Source organism: Saccostrea echinata, unplaced genomic scaffold (assembly GCF_033153115.1).
Source record: "Saccostrea echinata isolate AGI-Se365-2 ecotype Australia unplaced genomic scaffold, CSIRO_AGI_Sech_v1 ptg000051l, whole genome shotgun sequence".
Taxonomy (NCBI): domain Eukaryota; kingdom Metazoa; phylum Mollusca; class Bivalvia; order Ostreida; family Ostreidae; genus Saccostrea; species Saccostrea echinata.
In genome coordinates, this window is record NW_026889800.1 from 2,390,837 (window position 1) to 2,406,051 (window position 15,215).

Sequence of the window (15,215 nt, forward strand, 5' to 3'; positions counted from 1 at the left end):
TACTGTTGGCCAATTTTCTAAGTGTAAGGGAAGTTAATTAAATATTTTTGCTGTTTCTTAATTATGTGTGGCAGAGAAAACAGTATTGTTTGTTGAATCAACAGGTCTGGTTGTGGCTACTTTGAAGTCCATGTTTATTTGTGGACCATCTCCTTTCAGAAGAAGAATAAGGTGATTTAGGCCCTGCCGTCTGATTTACGCCCCGTGTCTGTATCAACACCCTACACTGTTATGGGACATCCAAACTTGCACAATCTGTTGATTGATTTTTTGGTTTAGTCCTCAGTTTTCTTTTCTTCAGACAGGAGTAGATTTAATGAAGTCCAAATATTTGCATGTTTCATTGTATATGTGTTGTTATTGTGTTGAATAGAAAAGGGCTCTGTTTTCACAAGGATTATTAAAATTTAATTGATTTTATAACATGAATGTGCTTAAGATTCATCATATTAAATGAAATTTATTAAGTAAATTAATTTTTGAAATTCAATTGACTTGAGATATTTTTAAAAGGAAAACTTTTGCAAATTTGTAGTAATTTAACATGGTACTTCATTGAATTTCACACAAATTTCAGTTGCCTAGCAAGTCTAGAAAAAGAAGACATTTTTTGGTTTAAGTATAGTGTAGTCTTCTTTTCCTGTTAAGTCAAGGGTCTGTTTGATTCTAACAAATTTAAAACCCTTGTTACAAACATGCTCATGTTGTATGGTAAAATGAAATGGTTTGGCTGAGTGTTTAGAATAAACAGCCTTTTTGAAGTTGAATTGAACGTGTTGAAAGTCAAAGAAAACCCGTCTTTAGTAACGTTATGTAAATGTGATGTTTATATAAGCCATGCTAGACAAGGGGCGTGGATTCATTCATAATTTTCCGTTGTTTTTTTTTTTAAAAAGCACTCTTTATTAAAGAAAGCATAAAGATGATTGTTTTCAAGATTTAAAGTACATAATTCTGATATTTAAATGTGTGTTCCTTCATAATTCACAATGATTGCATTTGATCCTCATATTTATAGAGTTTGGTCTCAAATTCTTCTTTGCTAGAGGTCTTAATCATGTTTATGTAATAGCGTGGGAGGAGCATTTTTAGAAAGCAATGCACCTCGGATTTGAAAGCAGTCAAATTACTGTATTTAGTGACATTAGATGTAAATTTAGAAATTTTGAAGACTCACAAATAAAATATTTATGATGAGGTTGTAAATAAGATACCTTAATCCCATTATCATTTAGAGGTAATAGAGAATTTTTGCTTTGAAAATGATCGAATGAGCACAAATGAACTTATCTTTTAGCTGTGCGTGTGTTTATGTTTTAATTTAAACTGAAATACAACACACCCTGAAGTTGATGAGTTTTATTACATACTTAAGAAAAATGGGATCATATATATATTTAATATTAAAAGATGTAAAATAAAAATTACAGCTGTAATTTTATAAGCATAATAAAAGTATAATTATGAATGATATGCTACTGTTAACTTTTCACAAAGTGTTAAACTGAAGTCTATTACTGATTGAATACTAAACAGGCACATCAAATTATGCTGGCCTTGGTCAGGCATTGGTTAATTCCCTGTGCTATATGGTATTGAACTCTTCAGTTAAGTGTTATAATTACTTACATATATATATCTATAACTCCCCTAAGATAGGGGTTCACAGCAGGGTCAGTCCTCCAATATGACATCAGAGCTGTTGTAATTCACAGCTCTGGCCTGTTGCCCTCCGAGCTCCACTTTGACCTCTATTACCCTGCTTTAAGTCGTCCCCTGGGCCTTATCTAAGGGTGCTTTATGTGGGTTATCGGTAATTTTGTGGTTGTTTGGCTAAGATATTAAAGTAATGAACTCATTTGGTTTATCAGTTGATTACTGAAATGGTTGTGTACATGCAGTCTGTTTCTGATAATTCATTGAATACACAGAAGATCTGTAACATCATTCTGTATTATCTCTGTACACAGGTTTAATAACGACACATTTTCTTATGCAATTTCAAATGTTTGACAAGTGCATTCATAATGAAATGCTTTAATTGCCTCCAATATTGCTGTCTCATGTATGTATTTCCTCTGCTTAAATTGGTATTTCCATGTGATCTTCAAAATGATATTGATATCCTTTGATATCCTCAAATGATATTTGATCCTCAGAATTCTAGGAGCAGAAATCTATGAATACCAATAAAGTTGGTTATTTAAATGAAGCATGACCACCCTGTATTTTGAAATTTTGATGAATGTGTAGATAAAGTGCCCCTCGTCTTGTGGGACAGGTATTGACAAGAGAAATCAGGGTGAGCTCCCCTATCCATCCATCATGGCTGTGATTTTCCTCAATTTACACAGGAATCTGGACAGAAGATAATTAATTAGGAGTGAGGCTGATGGATGATTGAGGCTTTGAGTGGATTGATTAACATGTTTCATGGCTTGTACTCTGTTCCTTTTCTTGTGTAAGTGTGACCTTGAAAGTGATTTATTTATAGATCCAGTCTGACCTTATGTCCTCTTCTTAAATTGTTAGGATTCCATGATAAAACTCTGTCTTTTCTGCTATTTATAAGTACCTGGTACATGAAGTTTATAAATCAACACTGATTTTTTGCTTCTCTTTTTTTTTCAAAAACCAGATTCAGTATGTTGATCGCGTATGATAAATTTTTCTTAATGATAAAAGGGACGTGTACATCTATCATCATGAAATTGATGGCCTGATAAACATATTGGGGACCTGTTTTTTTTCTATTGACCATCACCTGTTTGATCTGCTGTATAAGGATATTGACAGCCCATCACTCAGTAGATGTAACTACACCCCTTGATCCTATACCGGTTATAACAGAGTCGTTGGGGTGACCACCAATTCTATAACACTGTATCACCTTATCAGGACAGACAACCAGACAAAGGGGAGGGCACCAGTCAGGCTCTAATTTAATGATTTCAATACTCAGACATCTACTTATTGCAGGTGTCCGCAGGTGCTTGCTGTCTTCTGTATGTGTATCTTTTTTGTGTCTTCCCACCCAGAACTTAGACAGTTTAGAACAGTCAGAGGGTCAAACTGCCAAAATTGAAGATTAAAGATGCATTTTCGTGTTGAGCTGGATTTTATCAAGCTTGACTACAGTATAGTTATAAATGTATACCTGACCTTATGGAGCCAAATAACTTGAATACCAGGGTACATTGAATTAGAGGCTCATGCTCTCACTATAGGTTTATATGACAATTCAGGTTGCAAAGTAGACAGAAGAAAAAAAAGTGTCAAATATCCCTCATCCATTCACAAGGTGGTGGTAAATATTTCAGTGGCTAGAAAACCCAGTATTATGTTAATGTGGTTCATGGTGTCAAAAAATTGTTCCTGGACGTTACATTGCTTCAGGTCCATTGTAAAGCACGCATTAAATATAGATTAAATGACCAAGAGTTCTAGGACTGCTGATTATAATGATATGAAGACCAGGGATTGTGTTTTTAGATGTCCATCACAAGAGTGCTCTGGCATAAAATGTATTCCTATCCGATTCATATGTAATGACCGGAAAATTGCCCTGGAAAAAAAGGACAGTTTAATATGTCTGTGATATGAAATCAAGAAAAAAAGGACAGTTTAATATGTCTGTGATATGAAATCAAGAAGGGTACATAATGTGATAGAAGGGCAGAGAGGCAGTGGAAATTAGCCATGTGTATCAATGAACTTAGAGAGAGAGAGAGCAAGAAAGAGAAAGAGAGACTTAAGAAGAACCTAGGATTACCTAGGAGTCTGTATGGTTACACTACAACCTTAATTAACTGGTGTTGTTGAGGATGAAAGATAAGATACAAATCTTATCTACAAGGCTTTGTGTTCCTTATTGTGACCAGACAGTCAGACATGTGTATTGCTGATGGAGCTGGGGTCCCATTGGAGGGTAATTAAGATACAAAGGGGGGGGGGGGTATGTCAGCTTGCTCACCCTCATAAGGTCACCAGACATTCCACTTTCAAAGGAATCCTTAATGAAAACATTAGATGTAGAAATCTGTAGTTACAGGGAACACTGCAGCTTTTATTCTGGCAGTTAGCATCAATTAAGGGTAATGCCTTGTCCTCAAGGTATAATGTTTCAATTGATTTCTATAAATCTATTATTACATTGATTTGCAAAAGTAAGCAATGTTTTGAAAAATGATAAACCATTTTTATCCTGCAAAATCTGAGTATATAAACCTGCCAAGTTTGGTGGATGTTGAAATATTATTTAGGAGTGTTTACAATAGACATCTGGAGAATGCTAAGCCCTTTCTCCAGTGATCAGGGTTCTGTCTCCATACCAACATTTGGAGGAATTAGGACAAAAAGTCACTTATCTTTTCTGTAGTCAGTCAGGTGTGACAATTCCTGGCATCAGTCAGGTGTGACGGTTCCTGACATTAGCCAGGTGTGACAGTTCCTGACATCAATCAGGTGTTATGGTTCCTGACATCAGTCAGTTGTAACAGTTCCTGACATCAATCAGGTGTTATGGTTCCTGACATCAGTCAGTTGTAACAGTTCCTGACATCAGTCAGGTGTGACGGTTCCTGACATCAGTCAGGTGTGATGGGTCCTGACATCAGTCAGGTGTAACGGTTCCTGACATCAGTCAGGTGTAACAGTTCCTGACATCAGTCAGGTGTGACAGTTCCTGACATCAGTCAGGTGTAATGGTTCCTGACATCAGTCAGGTGTAACGGTTCCTGGCATTAGTCAGGTGTGACGGTTCCTGGCATCAGTCAGGTGTGACAGTTCCTGGCATCAGTCAGGTGTGACAGTTCCTGGCATCAGTCAGTTGTGATGGTTCCTGGCATCACAGTTTATCAGTAGTCTTTCTAGGTTCTGCCCTATGGTGTTATACTAAGGCATTGTACACTTGGAACCATTTACCTCCAGAGAAATCTGAAGATGCAGAAAATGTAAAAAAGTAACCAAAGATAGAAGATGGTATGGTATTTGTGTGTATGAGTACATTTTTTTTTAAAGTTTGTTTTCACATCCAGTGGATTAGAGGTAATTGGTTTGCTTTTCAGTCTTTGCATGTTCACCAATTGTCAGGCAAGCTTATAGACAATCAGTAGTTCATTTGATTTGAACAAATTTGTAGCTAGTTTAATATCAATACTAGATACAACAAAAAAGATGTGTGATCATAAATGGATATAAACTTAAAATGACTCTAAAAAGATGATGAGATCAAAAGGGCAGCTTATGAAGTTCTATAGAAAATAATTTCCTGTCATAAAAATATGATTTTATGCTGAGTTGATGATTGTAACAACTATATATCAGCCTTTGAACTTAAAACCTAAGTGTGCTGGAAAAGATAAGTAAATCAAATATGACCTTATGTTGACTTTTCTTAAAATGGATGGAGCTGATATTTGTGTGGATGAGTTCCCAATGGTTTTACTGGGGAGGTTAGAATGTAGCCGTGCAGTTTAACTTGTTTATGTACTTATAGGTGTGTACCAAACAAAGTCATCGGAGATCTTAGCAGTCTACAATCACAGGTGTGCAAGATGCAGGTCGTTCTCACACCTGTCTTCAGGTATAATATCAGGTCACTTAACAGGTGTGCTGCAAAAGAATGTCCCTAGTTTGTCTCTCAGCATATTATTATTAGATGTGTAAGGTAAACTTGAAGCCCATAGATAAATTATTATTTGCCTAAGCATGCAGATTGAAATTTTAGATGAATGAGATTAAAACTTCTTGTTTTCTATGTTCCCTTGTTGTTTAGATTAAGGTTCAGATCGGTTCATTTTATTTGCCGGCACTGTATGATAACTGGGCTGTCGTTGTTGAGATTTACGGTAAATAGGCCAAAGGAGATGTTTTATAAAATAAAAACTTTCTGCATAATTTATTTTACAACCGTCTTTGATCATATTTAAAGATTTACGAGCGTTGTAGTAAAGCTATCAGTAGGGAGCAGTCTCGATGGCCCACTTCTGTCAAAAATTATGTTCCTCACAATCAGAATTGCTAATCACCAGGACTACTGCTCTAAAATGTACGAAATCCGTCACAAGATCCAAATCATGTGCCTTCCTTATCATGATAATGAAATTCCTCACTCTTGATTGTTTTTGGTCATTACATGCAGTGACGAGGAAATGAGTCTGTAAATCTGAAATTCAGACATAATTAACAGACATTGAATCTAATGATATCATTGACCATTCACAGGTGAAAATAACAGGGGTTTCCCCTAAAACAATTAATGATTTATAATCATGAGCTTATCAAACTGAGTGGTCAGTGTAAGCAATTTCATGTTTAGGTTAAAAATAATGCAGTTCTGTATCTATACAAAAAATAGACATACTTTGAAACACAAGTTTATAAATTACATGCATCTTAGACACCCTTCTTTAATGATTTCATCCTACTCTGTGTAGTTATTCTACCCATATCCCCTCCTTAACTTTTTCACTCTTTTCCACCCTACACCATCTTTCAACTATTACCAGGGTTCGACACTAAAATTTTTAGGCTTTAGTCCGACCGGACTAGTGCTTCTTCACTTTTACTAGTACACACGAGATTTTATGAGTCTATCAAAATAAAAAAAAATCAATGTTTTGTAACGGTTAATTTAAAAATAAAATATTGCAATGCACTTTTTTGAAATAAACAAAGCATTTACGTGAAATATTTTATTCCAGTATTCGTTGAAATCTCGAGATCAGGAACTACAATCGAATTCCCAATCTCGTTTTTTTCTCTATACATTATATCCAAACATCTTTGTGTTATAATAAATCATGAATGTTTAATTTCATACCAATCAGTCTTAAGACCGAATTGACTCGAAATTACTTAACTCCCTGTCAAGAAGCTAGAAAGCTAAAAATGCATGCAGGATTTTCTAGTAAAAGTTGTTGAGAATTGAACATCGGCAATTTATTGATTTTTTTCCAGAAAATTTATTTGTCCGTTCGGACTAATTAGCCTCAGATTTTATCAGTCCGAATGAAAATATATTAGTCTGAGACTAACGGACTAACGTTAATGTCGAACCCTGTATTAAACCATACAGCATAACTATTCCACCCACTTTCTCCCTTTTATCTTCTGCACCACGCTTTCCTGCCTTCATATACCTATCCCTCCTTCATCTATTCCACCCTAGCCCTTTATTTAAGTATTCCAAAATATCCCCTCCATTATAACTCTTCCACCCTTGCCCCGTTACCACATTTTGGTACCATTTCATTTTTTTTTCAGATCAGAATCACTTTTACATGAAGGAGAATTCTTTTATATAATTATATGTATTGCAATGATATAAGTTTAATATCATGATGATTTGCAGTAATATATGTCTTGTTTGAAGTTAAACAGATCAAAGCTAGAATCAGACACAGCAGGTGAATTTCTAGGTCAGATCTACCATTATAAATCCCCAATTCTTAAATAATCTTGAAATTTGTTTACACTTTTCAGATATCTGGCTGCAGTCTTTTGCATATCTGCTGAATATGAGTGGTAGATGAGACCACTAAAATCTATGCACAAAGTTAAAATCATTGATCTGTGGTCAGACATTAATGCAATTATGGCTCGAATTAGCAGTAAATAAAAAGGGTTAGATAATATTTAAAACTGGACTAAGAGTAAATATTTGTCTGAATTAAATTGTTATGTGTGGTTGCTAATTGTATGTAGAATTGCTATTGTTCAGTTTTTTAATCGACAAATAAGCTTGTGAATGAGCCGGTTATATTTATAAATCCTGACTGGACTAAATTGTGAATGAGATGAATGCATGTGTATAAGTGATTATATTCCGAGATAAGATTAAATCACTGATCAATCAACACAGATTTGTACATGGTGGGCCCCTTTTTCATAAGAGGGATGAATTTGTTGACAAAGGCCAGCAATTTGCCTTTCCTTTTCTTCTACCTGGTGAATTAAATCAGGGTGGGTCATGACTGAATGCAAGGGGGTTCGCATGTCTTGTCACATCTTGTAACGTCCCAGGTCTCTGCTTGTCTATCATTCTCTGGCCCTGTATTTCGTATACCTCAAAATTCAACATGATTCTGCAAATATGAAAATAAGGTTTCTGTTTTCAATCTTAATAAATCCCAGGTCTGTTTCCTCCTTTTGTTGGCTGTGTGAATTTTATCAATGGGGCCTGCTCACTTCACCTCTGTTTGCATGCAGGTTTTGTGGAAGCACATACTATTGCTTGTAATCTTTTCCTATTTTATATATATATACGTCACTGAAGTGTAATTTTGCATCCCTCCACACGAAGATGAAATGGGGTCAGGTATCCCATGATGCTTATCTATCACACCTTTTGTCGTAAGTGACAGACCTGCACTGTTTGGAATTGTTCCGTCTGACAAAATCTTCGACATCTAGCACTTGGGGGTATGCATTTGATGTGCGATAAAATATCCTGTAAATTATTTGTATGAAATTTAAGATTTGAAATGATCTATAGCGTAGGTTGCTGTCATGCTAAGGTGGTGATATTTGGGTATAAATTTAATTAATGTAATTTTATAGTGAGGGAATAGTATATATACACTGTATATTAAGTGATTAATTTTTTAGGGATTATAGAGACATGGAGAAATTTTACAATGACAAGAGATTTGGGTGGGAGATTTTACAACAGAAACATTTAACTTTGTTCTTTGAGTAAGAATTACTGCAGTGTAGAACTGAAAACATTATGTATGTAACAGGAAAGGAGGAAATATCATAGAGTGAACAGCAGGGTAAGAACTCAGGCCCCCTGAACTCAAGATTAGGTTCTTTACTGAATCCATTTCAGGCTACCAATGATGGACCTGCCTGACCATCACATATATTGTAGTAAGATTTGATAAAAGATAATTCTATTTTCTCTCTCCAAGCATTACATTATTTACAAGTGAGGAAATCCCCCTCCCCCTAATCATACAGTCCCTAGTACAGGAGTAGGTGAAGAGAAAATCCTCCCCCTCACTCCATCCCTCTCCCCTAATCATACAGTCCCTAGTACAGGAGCAGGTGGAGAGAAAATCCTCCATCTCTACCCCACCCCTCCCCCCTAAACACATAGTCCCTAGTGAAGGAGCATTTGGGAGGAGAGAAAATCCTCCTTCACCCTCACCCGTCCCCCCTAAACATACAATCCCTAGTGCAGGAGCAGGTGGAGAGAACAACAATTTCCAAAGTTACAAGGATGGCTTTTGTTTTTGGTTCTTTACGTAACTAACAAAAACACAATTGAGTTGCCTAAAGTGGGTCATAAAATGGCATATGTTGACATACTAACACACTGTGGAATTTTTTTTTTTTGATTCCAAGATGACAGCTGGATCTGTCTATTGAAGTTAATTAGAACGCAACGTCAGGTGCTTTTGTGTCTAATTGGTAAATCTTATAGAAATATGTAGCCCTGATGTAAAAGATAATGCATAAATACCCAGGGCTTGTTGATGAATGTTGTGGGTAATGCACACAGGATTGCTATCTGTACAGGGACACTGTTGGTTTGTCACTCAGAAAAATAATACTTCTGTTCAATTGATACTCATAATGTTAAATGTGTACTTATACTTGTAAATGTGAACTTACTTCACTTAGTACGGGACTGATTGAAATTAAAAATCAGGCAAAATTAATATTTTCATTTGTACATCAATGAATTTAAAGATGCTTGTTTTTACTATGTAAATTTACACATGCTATTTGATCCTACTTCATGGACAAAAATATTGTGTTTAAATGGGAAACAAAGGTTTTAAAGCACTCTTTTACACAGTATTTCATATGGTGAAAGTTGGTAGTCATTTCACAAAATATTGTGTTTAAGAAGAAATGGGTTGTAAATTTGACAGTTTTGTGATGGGTTATGAGTAGCTTTGGACTGGGTAGCCTTTTGATAAGTTTTTAATCTCCACGCGATGTGTTGATCTTTCTTGTTGTAGACTTGCACCAAATCAACTTCCTCTGTCCATATCATGGTTATCTTATGTAACTCACTGACAACAAAGAATTGAAAGTGAAGATAATCTATTTGGAGTCGTTTGCTTTTAAATATGGAATGTCCTGTTGGCCAAGTTTAAGACTTGGAGATTTATGTACAACATATATTGTTGGAACCTAATGTTGCAATTATTCATTGAAAACAGATCCACACACATCTGATTCAGAAGTAAATAAAGAAATTTTCCAAACATTACAGAACAGGATAACCTGTAGCTATAAAGATAATGTTTGAGGTTAACCCATAGATGGCGCTGATGTCAGCAGTGAGAGACAACATCAGATGAAAATTTTGTTGTTGTTTTGTAAAAAACATGGAGGTTTGGGGAGGATCAAAGAAAAGAACACAGTGTCATCAAAATCTCTGTCTCCCAGTGGTTGTAACAAGGCGTCTTAAATCCTTGTCACTATCAATCGTAAAAACTGACGCGACGTACAGGGTGTGAATTCTTGTAAATAAATCCAAACAAATGTACAACTGTCAATTGAATCAATGAGAGTTATTGTCATTAAGTGTGTGAAACATCTAATTAAATATATCAATATTGAATGAATAAATTGATCAATCAATTTCCGATTTTGTGATGAAACACCTATTTCATACATCTTTATAATGAATGAATTGATTGTGTCTATTTCCGAACCTCTTTTTATATTGTGTTGTATTTTAAGACGGCAGTAAATTTGTCAGCATGAACCGTAATTTAGGTATTCAAACATAAAAAATAGATGTGTAAATAAATTACAGACTGCTCAAAATCAGTGTTGGATTGTCCACAATTATCCCTGTCAGAAATACACAGGGGCAAGATTTTACAGGTCTTGGACAATCCCTGTTCAGTTTCTGAAAGTTTAGGAAAAGGGCCCTAGGAAAAGCAGTCAAAGTTTGAAAACAAATTAATGGTCATACACCCTACAAGTTTTACTTGAATAGTGAAAATTATATTCAAAATGACATTGGAATAGTTTATGTGTACACAGTGTTCTTAATAATTGTGCCCACATAGCAATTAATTTCTGTATTCATAAGAGTCTTTATACATCGATGTTTATAGGAATGGATGTAAGCTTAATTGATTGGGGACCTTTCTGATTCAAATTATAATAGTGCAAGTTAGTACACTTTTTGTATTTGTTTTCCTTGAGTTTCAAAGTAAGTAATTTTTATAGGCCATTGCCATTTTACAGTCAGTCAGTTAGTGCATACAAGAAAAACAAAGTTCTTTATTTTTGCATCAAAGTGGAAAACTGTACTTTTAAGAACTCTTTAATGTTTTAAAATGAATTTCATGTTGAACCTGTCACTCTTCTCTTTTGAACAATGTCTTCTGAACTGGAAAAGTTTGTAATGGAGAAATAAGTTATTGTTTTGATGTCGTCAGGATGAGATTTGCAAGACTGACCAGGAAATTCTTCAGGAGAGTTCACGATTACTGAAAAGTCCCGGCAAGTCACACCTCCAAAATCAGGCAAATGCAACGTCACAAAATACATGACCAACTGTCAGAATGTTTATAGTCGGCTCAGGCTGACGGGGCATTTAATTTTTGTAGTCTCTTGTGTTGTGACAGTCGAGAAGGCATGATAAAAGCAGGAAGCAAGGTCGCACTTATTGTTGAGATGCTGTAATTAGAAGGTTGATTAACGGGAGTAATTAACAAGTTCTTGGGAATATAAAACTGAAGTAGATGCATGATAATGCACATTCATTGAATGAGAAGTACTCCAATTCACAAGACCTTACTCTAGTTGAGGAAAAGTTTTAGTTTTAATTGGATTAAGTGATGAGACAGATAAACTTTGAAGTAGAGGATTATCCCAGTAAGATAATCTGAAAAGATAATCCCAGTGACTGAGTTTTTCTTGTCTATGATAAAGCCAGGACTATACAGACATTTCCAGAAATCTGTTGTTTTTGGAACAATGTTGTCTGGATCTTTCTCTTTTGGGTACTTTGTATGAACAAGTAAGTTGTGCTGACAACAAAGTGACTATTATTTGTGGATATTTGCTGGAGTGTGTAATGACTGCAGTATGAAGGACTTGGCAGGGATTCTGTGTTGTCTGGGGTTGGGTGAGAAGAAGCATGCTCTCCTCATCAAAGACTTCTGGCAGGGGATCATTCTAACTAAGGTAAGGAACCGAACAAGGGACCAAAAACCAGCTAAGGGTACCAGGGATTAATATGCACTATATCAAATGAAATCACATTATTTCCTGGTTACCTCAAAGACTAGGCATGCAAATTCTCAGGAATATGTATATATTCAAGCATCCATCTCAAGGTATTCTATCAAAGAATGTTGAAGTTCATAGATGACCATATGATAGAAGGATGATATGTGTTAGTATGATTTTAGTCTTCTTGGTGCACTTTAGGCCATAGAGAGAGTCCTTCTCAATGTCTCACACTTGTGACAATAAAATTCTGACTTGACAGCAACATCATTGCAAAAGTTTCCTTTTCTTTTTGAAGGTCTTTAACTTGTTCAGTTGTTGCTTACCAATGAGAATGTTTAAATTAAGTTTTGCCTACTTAGCTGCTGTTTCATGGTTCTGTAATCTTGCCAATCTTAATTGATCTGAATGACACTATAGCCTAGTTGTTCTAGTCTAGTTAAGACACACGGTGAAGCATTTATCTTGGGGTATTTCCTGAATGTGTAGAATTCGATCTGTCTGTCTGGTTAGCTATGGATGTTATTGTTTAATCTGCCAGAGAATTTTCTAACACCCTTTCTGCACTTATTATGCAACAGTAAGAAGTGATTTTGGAAATGGAGCACCTGTTGATTGATCATTTCTCAGTGATTGGAATCTGTATTTTTCATCATGGAGAATGGCAAGAGAGAGAGAGAGCAAGCTATATTCTGAAGTTGTCAAAGTTGTCTCTATACAGAACCTGTCTCTGTATCCGGGGAGGAGGGGGGGGGGGATCCAGCCACTGCTGGCATATAATAATAAATCCTGACAGGCATTTGCTTTGAATATATTGCTTGAGAAAGATATTGCTTAGTGATTTACGTTCCTCATTTGGCAGAGTATTTTTATTTTATAACTGTAGTGAAATATTTGAGGTTTATTTTTATTATCATATGTTTTATGGACGATTTGTGAGAGCTTCAGATTCCTTTAATGAATCGAAATAAATTATGAAGAAAATGCAATAAAAACACTTAATGATCATGAAAAAGGAAATAATTAAGAACTCATTTATCTGCAAATTAAGACTTAAACCTGCAATGTTTGCAAGAGGACTTATATAGGCAGTGCCTGCTGTCCAATCCAGTTATGTTTAATCATAATAAAATATTGTTTAAATAAAATGTTTGCAAGAAAGGAATCTTAAGTGACACAGAAAGGTCATTTAGAAGTATTATAAGAATTTAGGAAATCATTGATGATTCATGCAGGATTCCATATCATTAGTCTTGTGGTCAGGTAAATTGGTTCACATTTTTTTTACAAATGCCAGTGAACCAGATTAAGGAAGTGAGAAAACAGGTGTTAGTTTCCATTTTTTTCTGTTTTCCTTTTTTATGAACTTAATTAGTGTTTATTCCTCCCTACACACTAAGACTGCCTGACAGCCAAGGCAGGAACATTAACAAGTTCTGTATAGATATCTGTAGACTCTAGATATCTGGTCTCCGTCACTGACCAGTTTAACTAAACAGGTGGCCTTCCTTTCAAAAACGTAAATATTTGTCAGAAATGGACGGCCTACAAAAATAAGGCCCCAAAAATTCCAAGCAGCTTAGAGAAAATATCCCAACACTTAATTATTTGTACATTATCAGAGGGGATTTTTTACTGGAGGAATATAAATAATCATTAATATATAGATGAGGGGTAATCATAGTTAGGCGGACTGGAGTCGGGCGGATTAGACTGATGGCTGTGGTTAGAGACAGCTGTAGATTTACTAGATCAGTATTGGGTTAAAGGTACTCCATTACTTAATATTGGCTTTTGTGTAATGTGATTATGATTATAGAGTTCAGTATTTAAAACCCGAATCCAGACTGATGAACGTCAGTTTTCATTCTTTTTGGACGTGAAGAGTTGAATTTGAATTTGCAGCCCCTCTATCACTTCTTATATACAGCAGTCTTGTATTGTTGAGGTGATATTTTCAGTTGATAGACAGAATGGAGTGTTTACTTATCACATAAATAATTAGTTTATTATTTCTGCTTCAAGGACTGATTTATTGACTTCTTCAGAACTTGCAGGAGGTCACATTGGTCTTTATCAACTTCTCTCTTTAAGAGTTTATATCTTACCCAATATAATATGATTTCTGCTTCAAGAGGTTTCCTGAATGGTTTTTTGAGGTCTTTTTCGTACACCTTGGGATCTAACGTGACAGGTTGTTTACATTTTTACAGACAATATATCCTGAATTCTTGGTGCCATTCCTACAGATTTTCTTCAAAAGAGCTTGTCATAGTTTGCTTTTGTTTTTCTTCCAGCTGGAAAGTCGTAAAAGAAATTCTGGGTCACGAGTTATATCTCTGACAGAGAGAAAGTGACAAGTCGGACCCGAGAAGTGTCATTGTTAGGGCTTTATTGACAAATATGTGTCCCATCAGTACTCTATTGCCTGAGTTATTGAGTTCACATTATAGGAAAAATAAATAGCTTACGATTATGTCTTCCCTGCTGTTACAGCATGATTTCTGCTAACTGCTCCATGCTGTCGTTGTGCAAGCAGTACACTTCAGCGAGCAGTGATGAGGCATTTTTCTGATTTCATGAATATTATATGTAAAGAAATAAAGATCCTTAAAAGTGAAGATAAATGTTTTGGTTTGATAATTCTGTTAGGTCATCTTTTACATCATACTTTTTGTTTTTATAGGCTAATGTATACCACTGAACAGGTATGGTGCCCGCACGGAATCTTTACATTGCCCAGTCATAGAACTGTCATTTATTGCAAATGTCATCTTAAGGAACCAGAAAACATAACAGAAGTAATTTCTCCGTGTAAATCAACTTTTATTGGCCATAATCACTTCACTATAATGGATTTTCCATTTGTTAATGTACTTTTAAAATTTTTGGAAAATGACGAGATATTTATCTCCCCCCGCAGGAAGAAAAATCCCAGCATTCCACATCTACCGTGTCTCATCTTCAAAGCAGAGGGGGTCCCACAAAAAATGTCCCCCACTGAG

General features: G+C 35.4%; 1 protein-coding gene across 4 annotated transcripts in view; it reads left to right on the forward strand.

Moving 5' to 3' along the window:
* Positions 1-15,215, forward strand: part of LOC133203683 (E3 ubiquitin-protein ligase PDZRN3-B-like) — a 95,552-nt gene that overhangs the window by 49,039 nt on the left and 31,298 nt on the right. Inside the window, exon 1 of one of the 4 annotated variants that reach the window (XM_061339453.1) lies at positions 12,031-12,165. The exons of the other annotated variants lie outside the window; for them this stretch is intronic. Coding sequence (XP_061195437.1) covers positions 12,067-12,165 — 99 coding nt within the window. The 5' untranslated portion in view covers positions 12,031-12,066. Of the gene's footprint in view, positions 1-12,030; positions 12,166-15,215 lie in introns of those variants that run through there. 4 annotated transcript variants of the gene reach the window in all.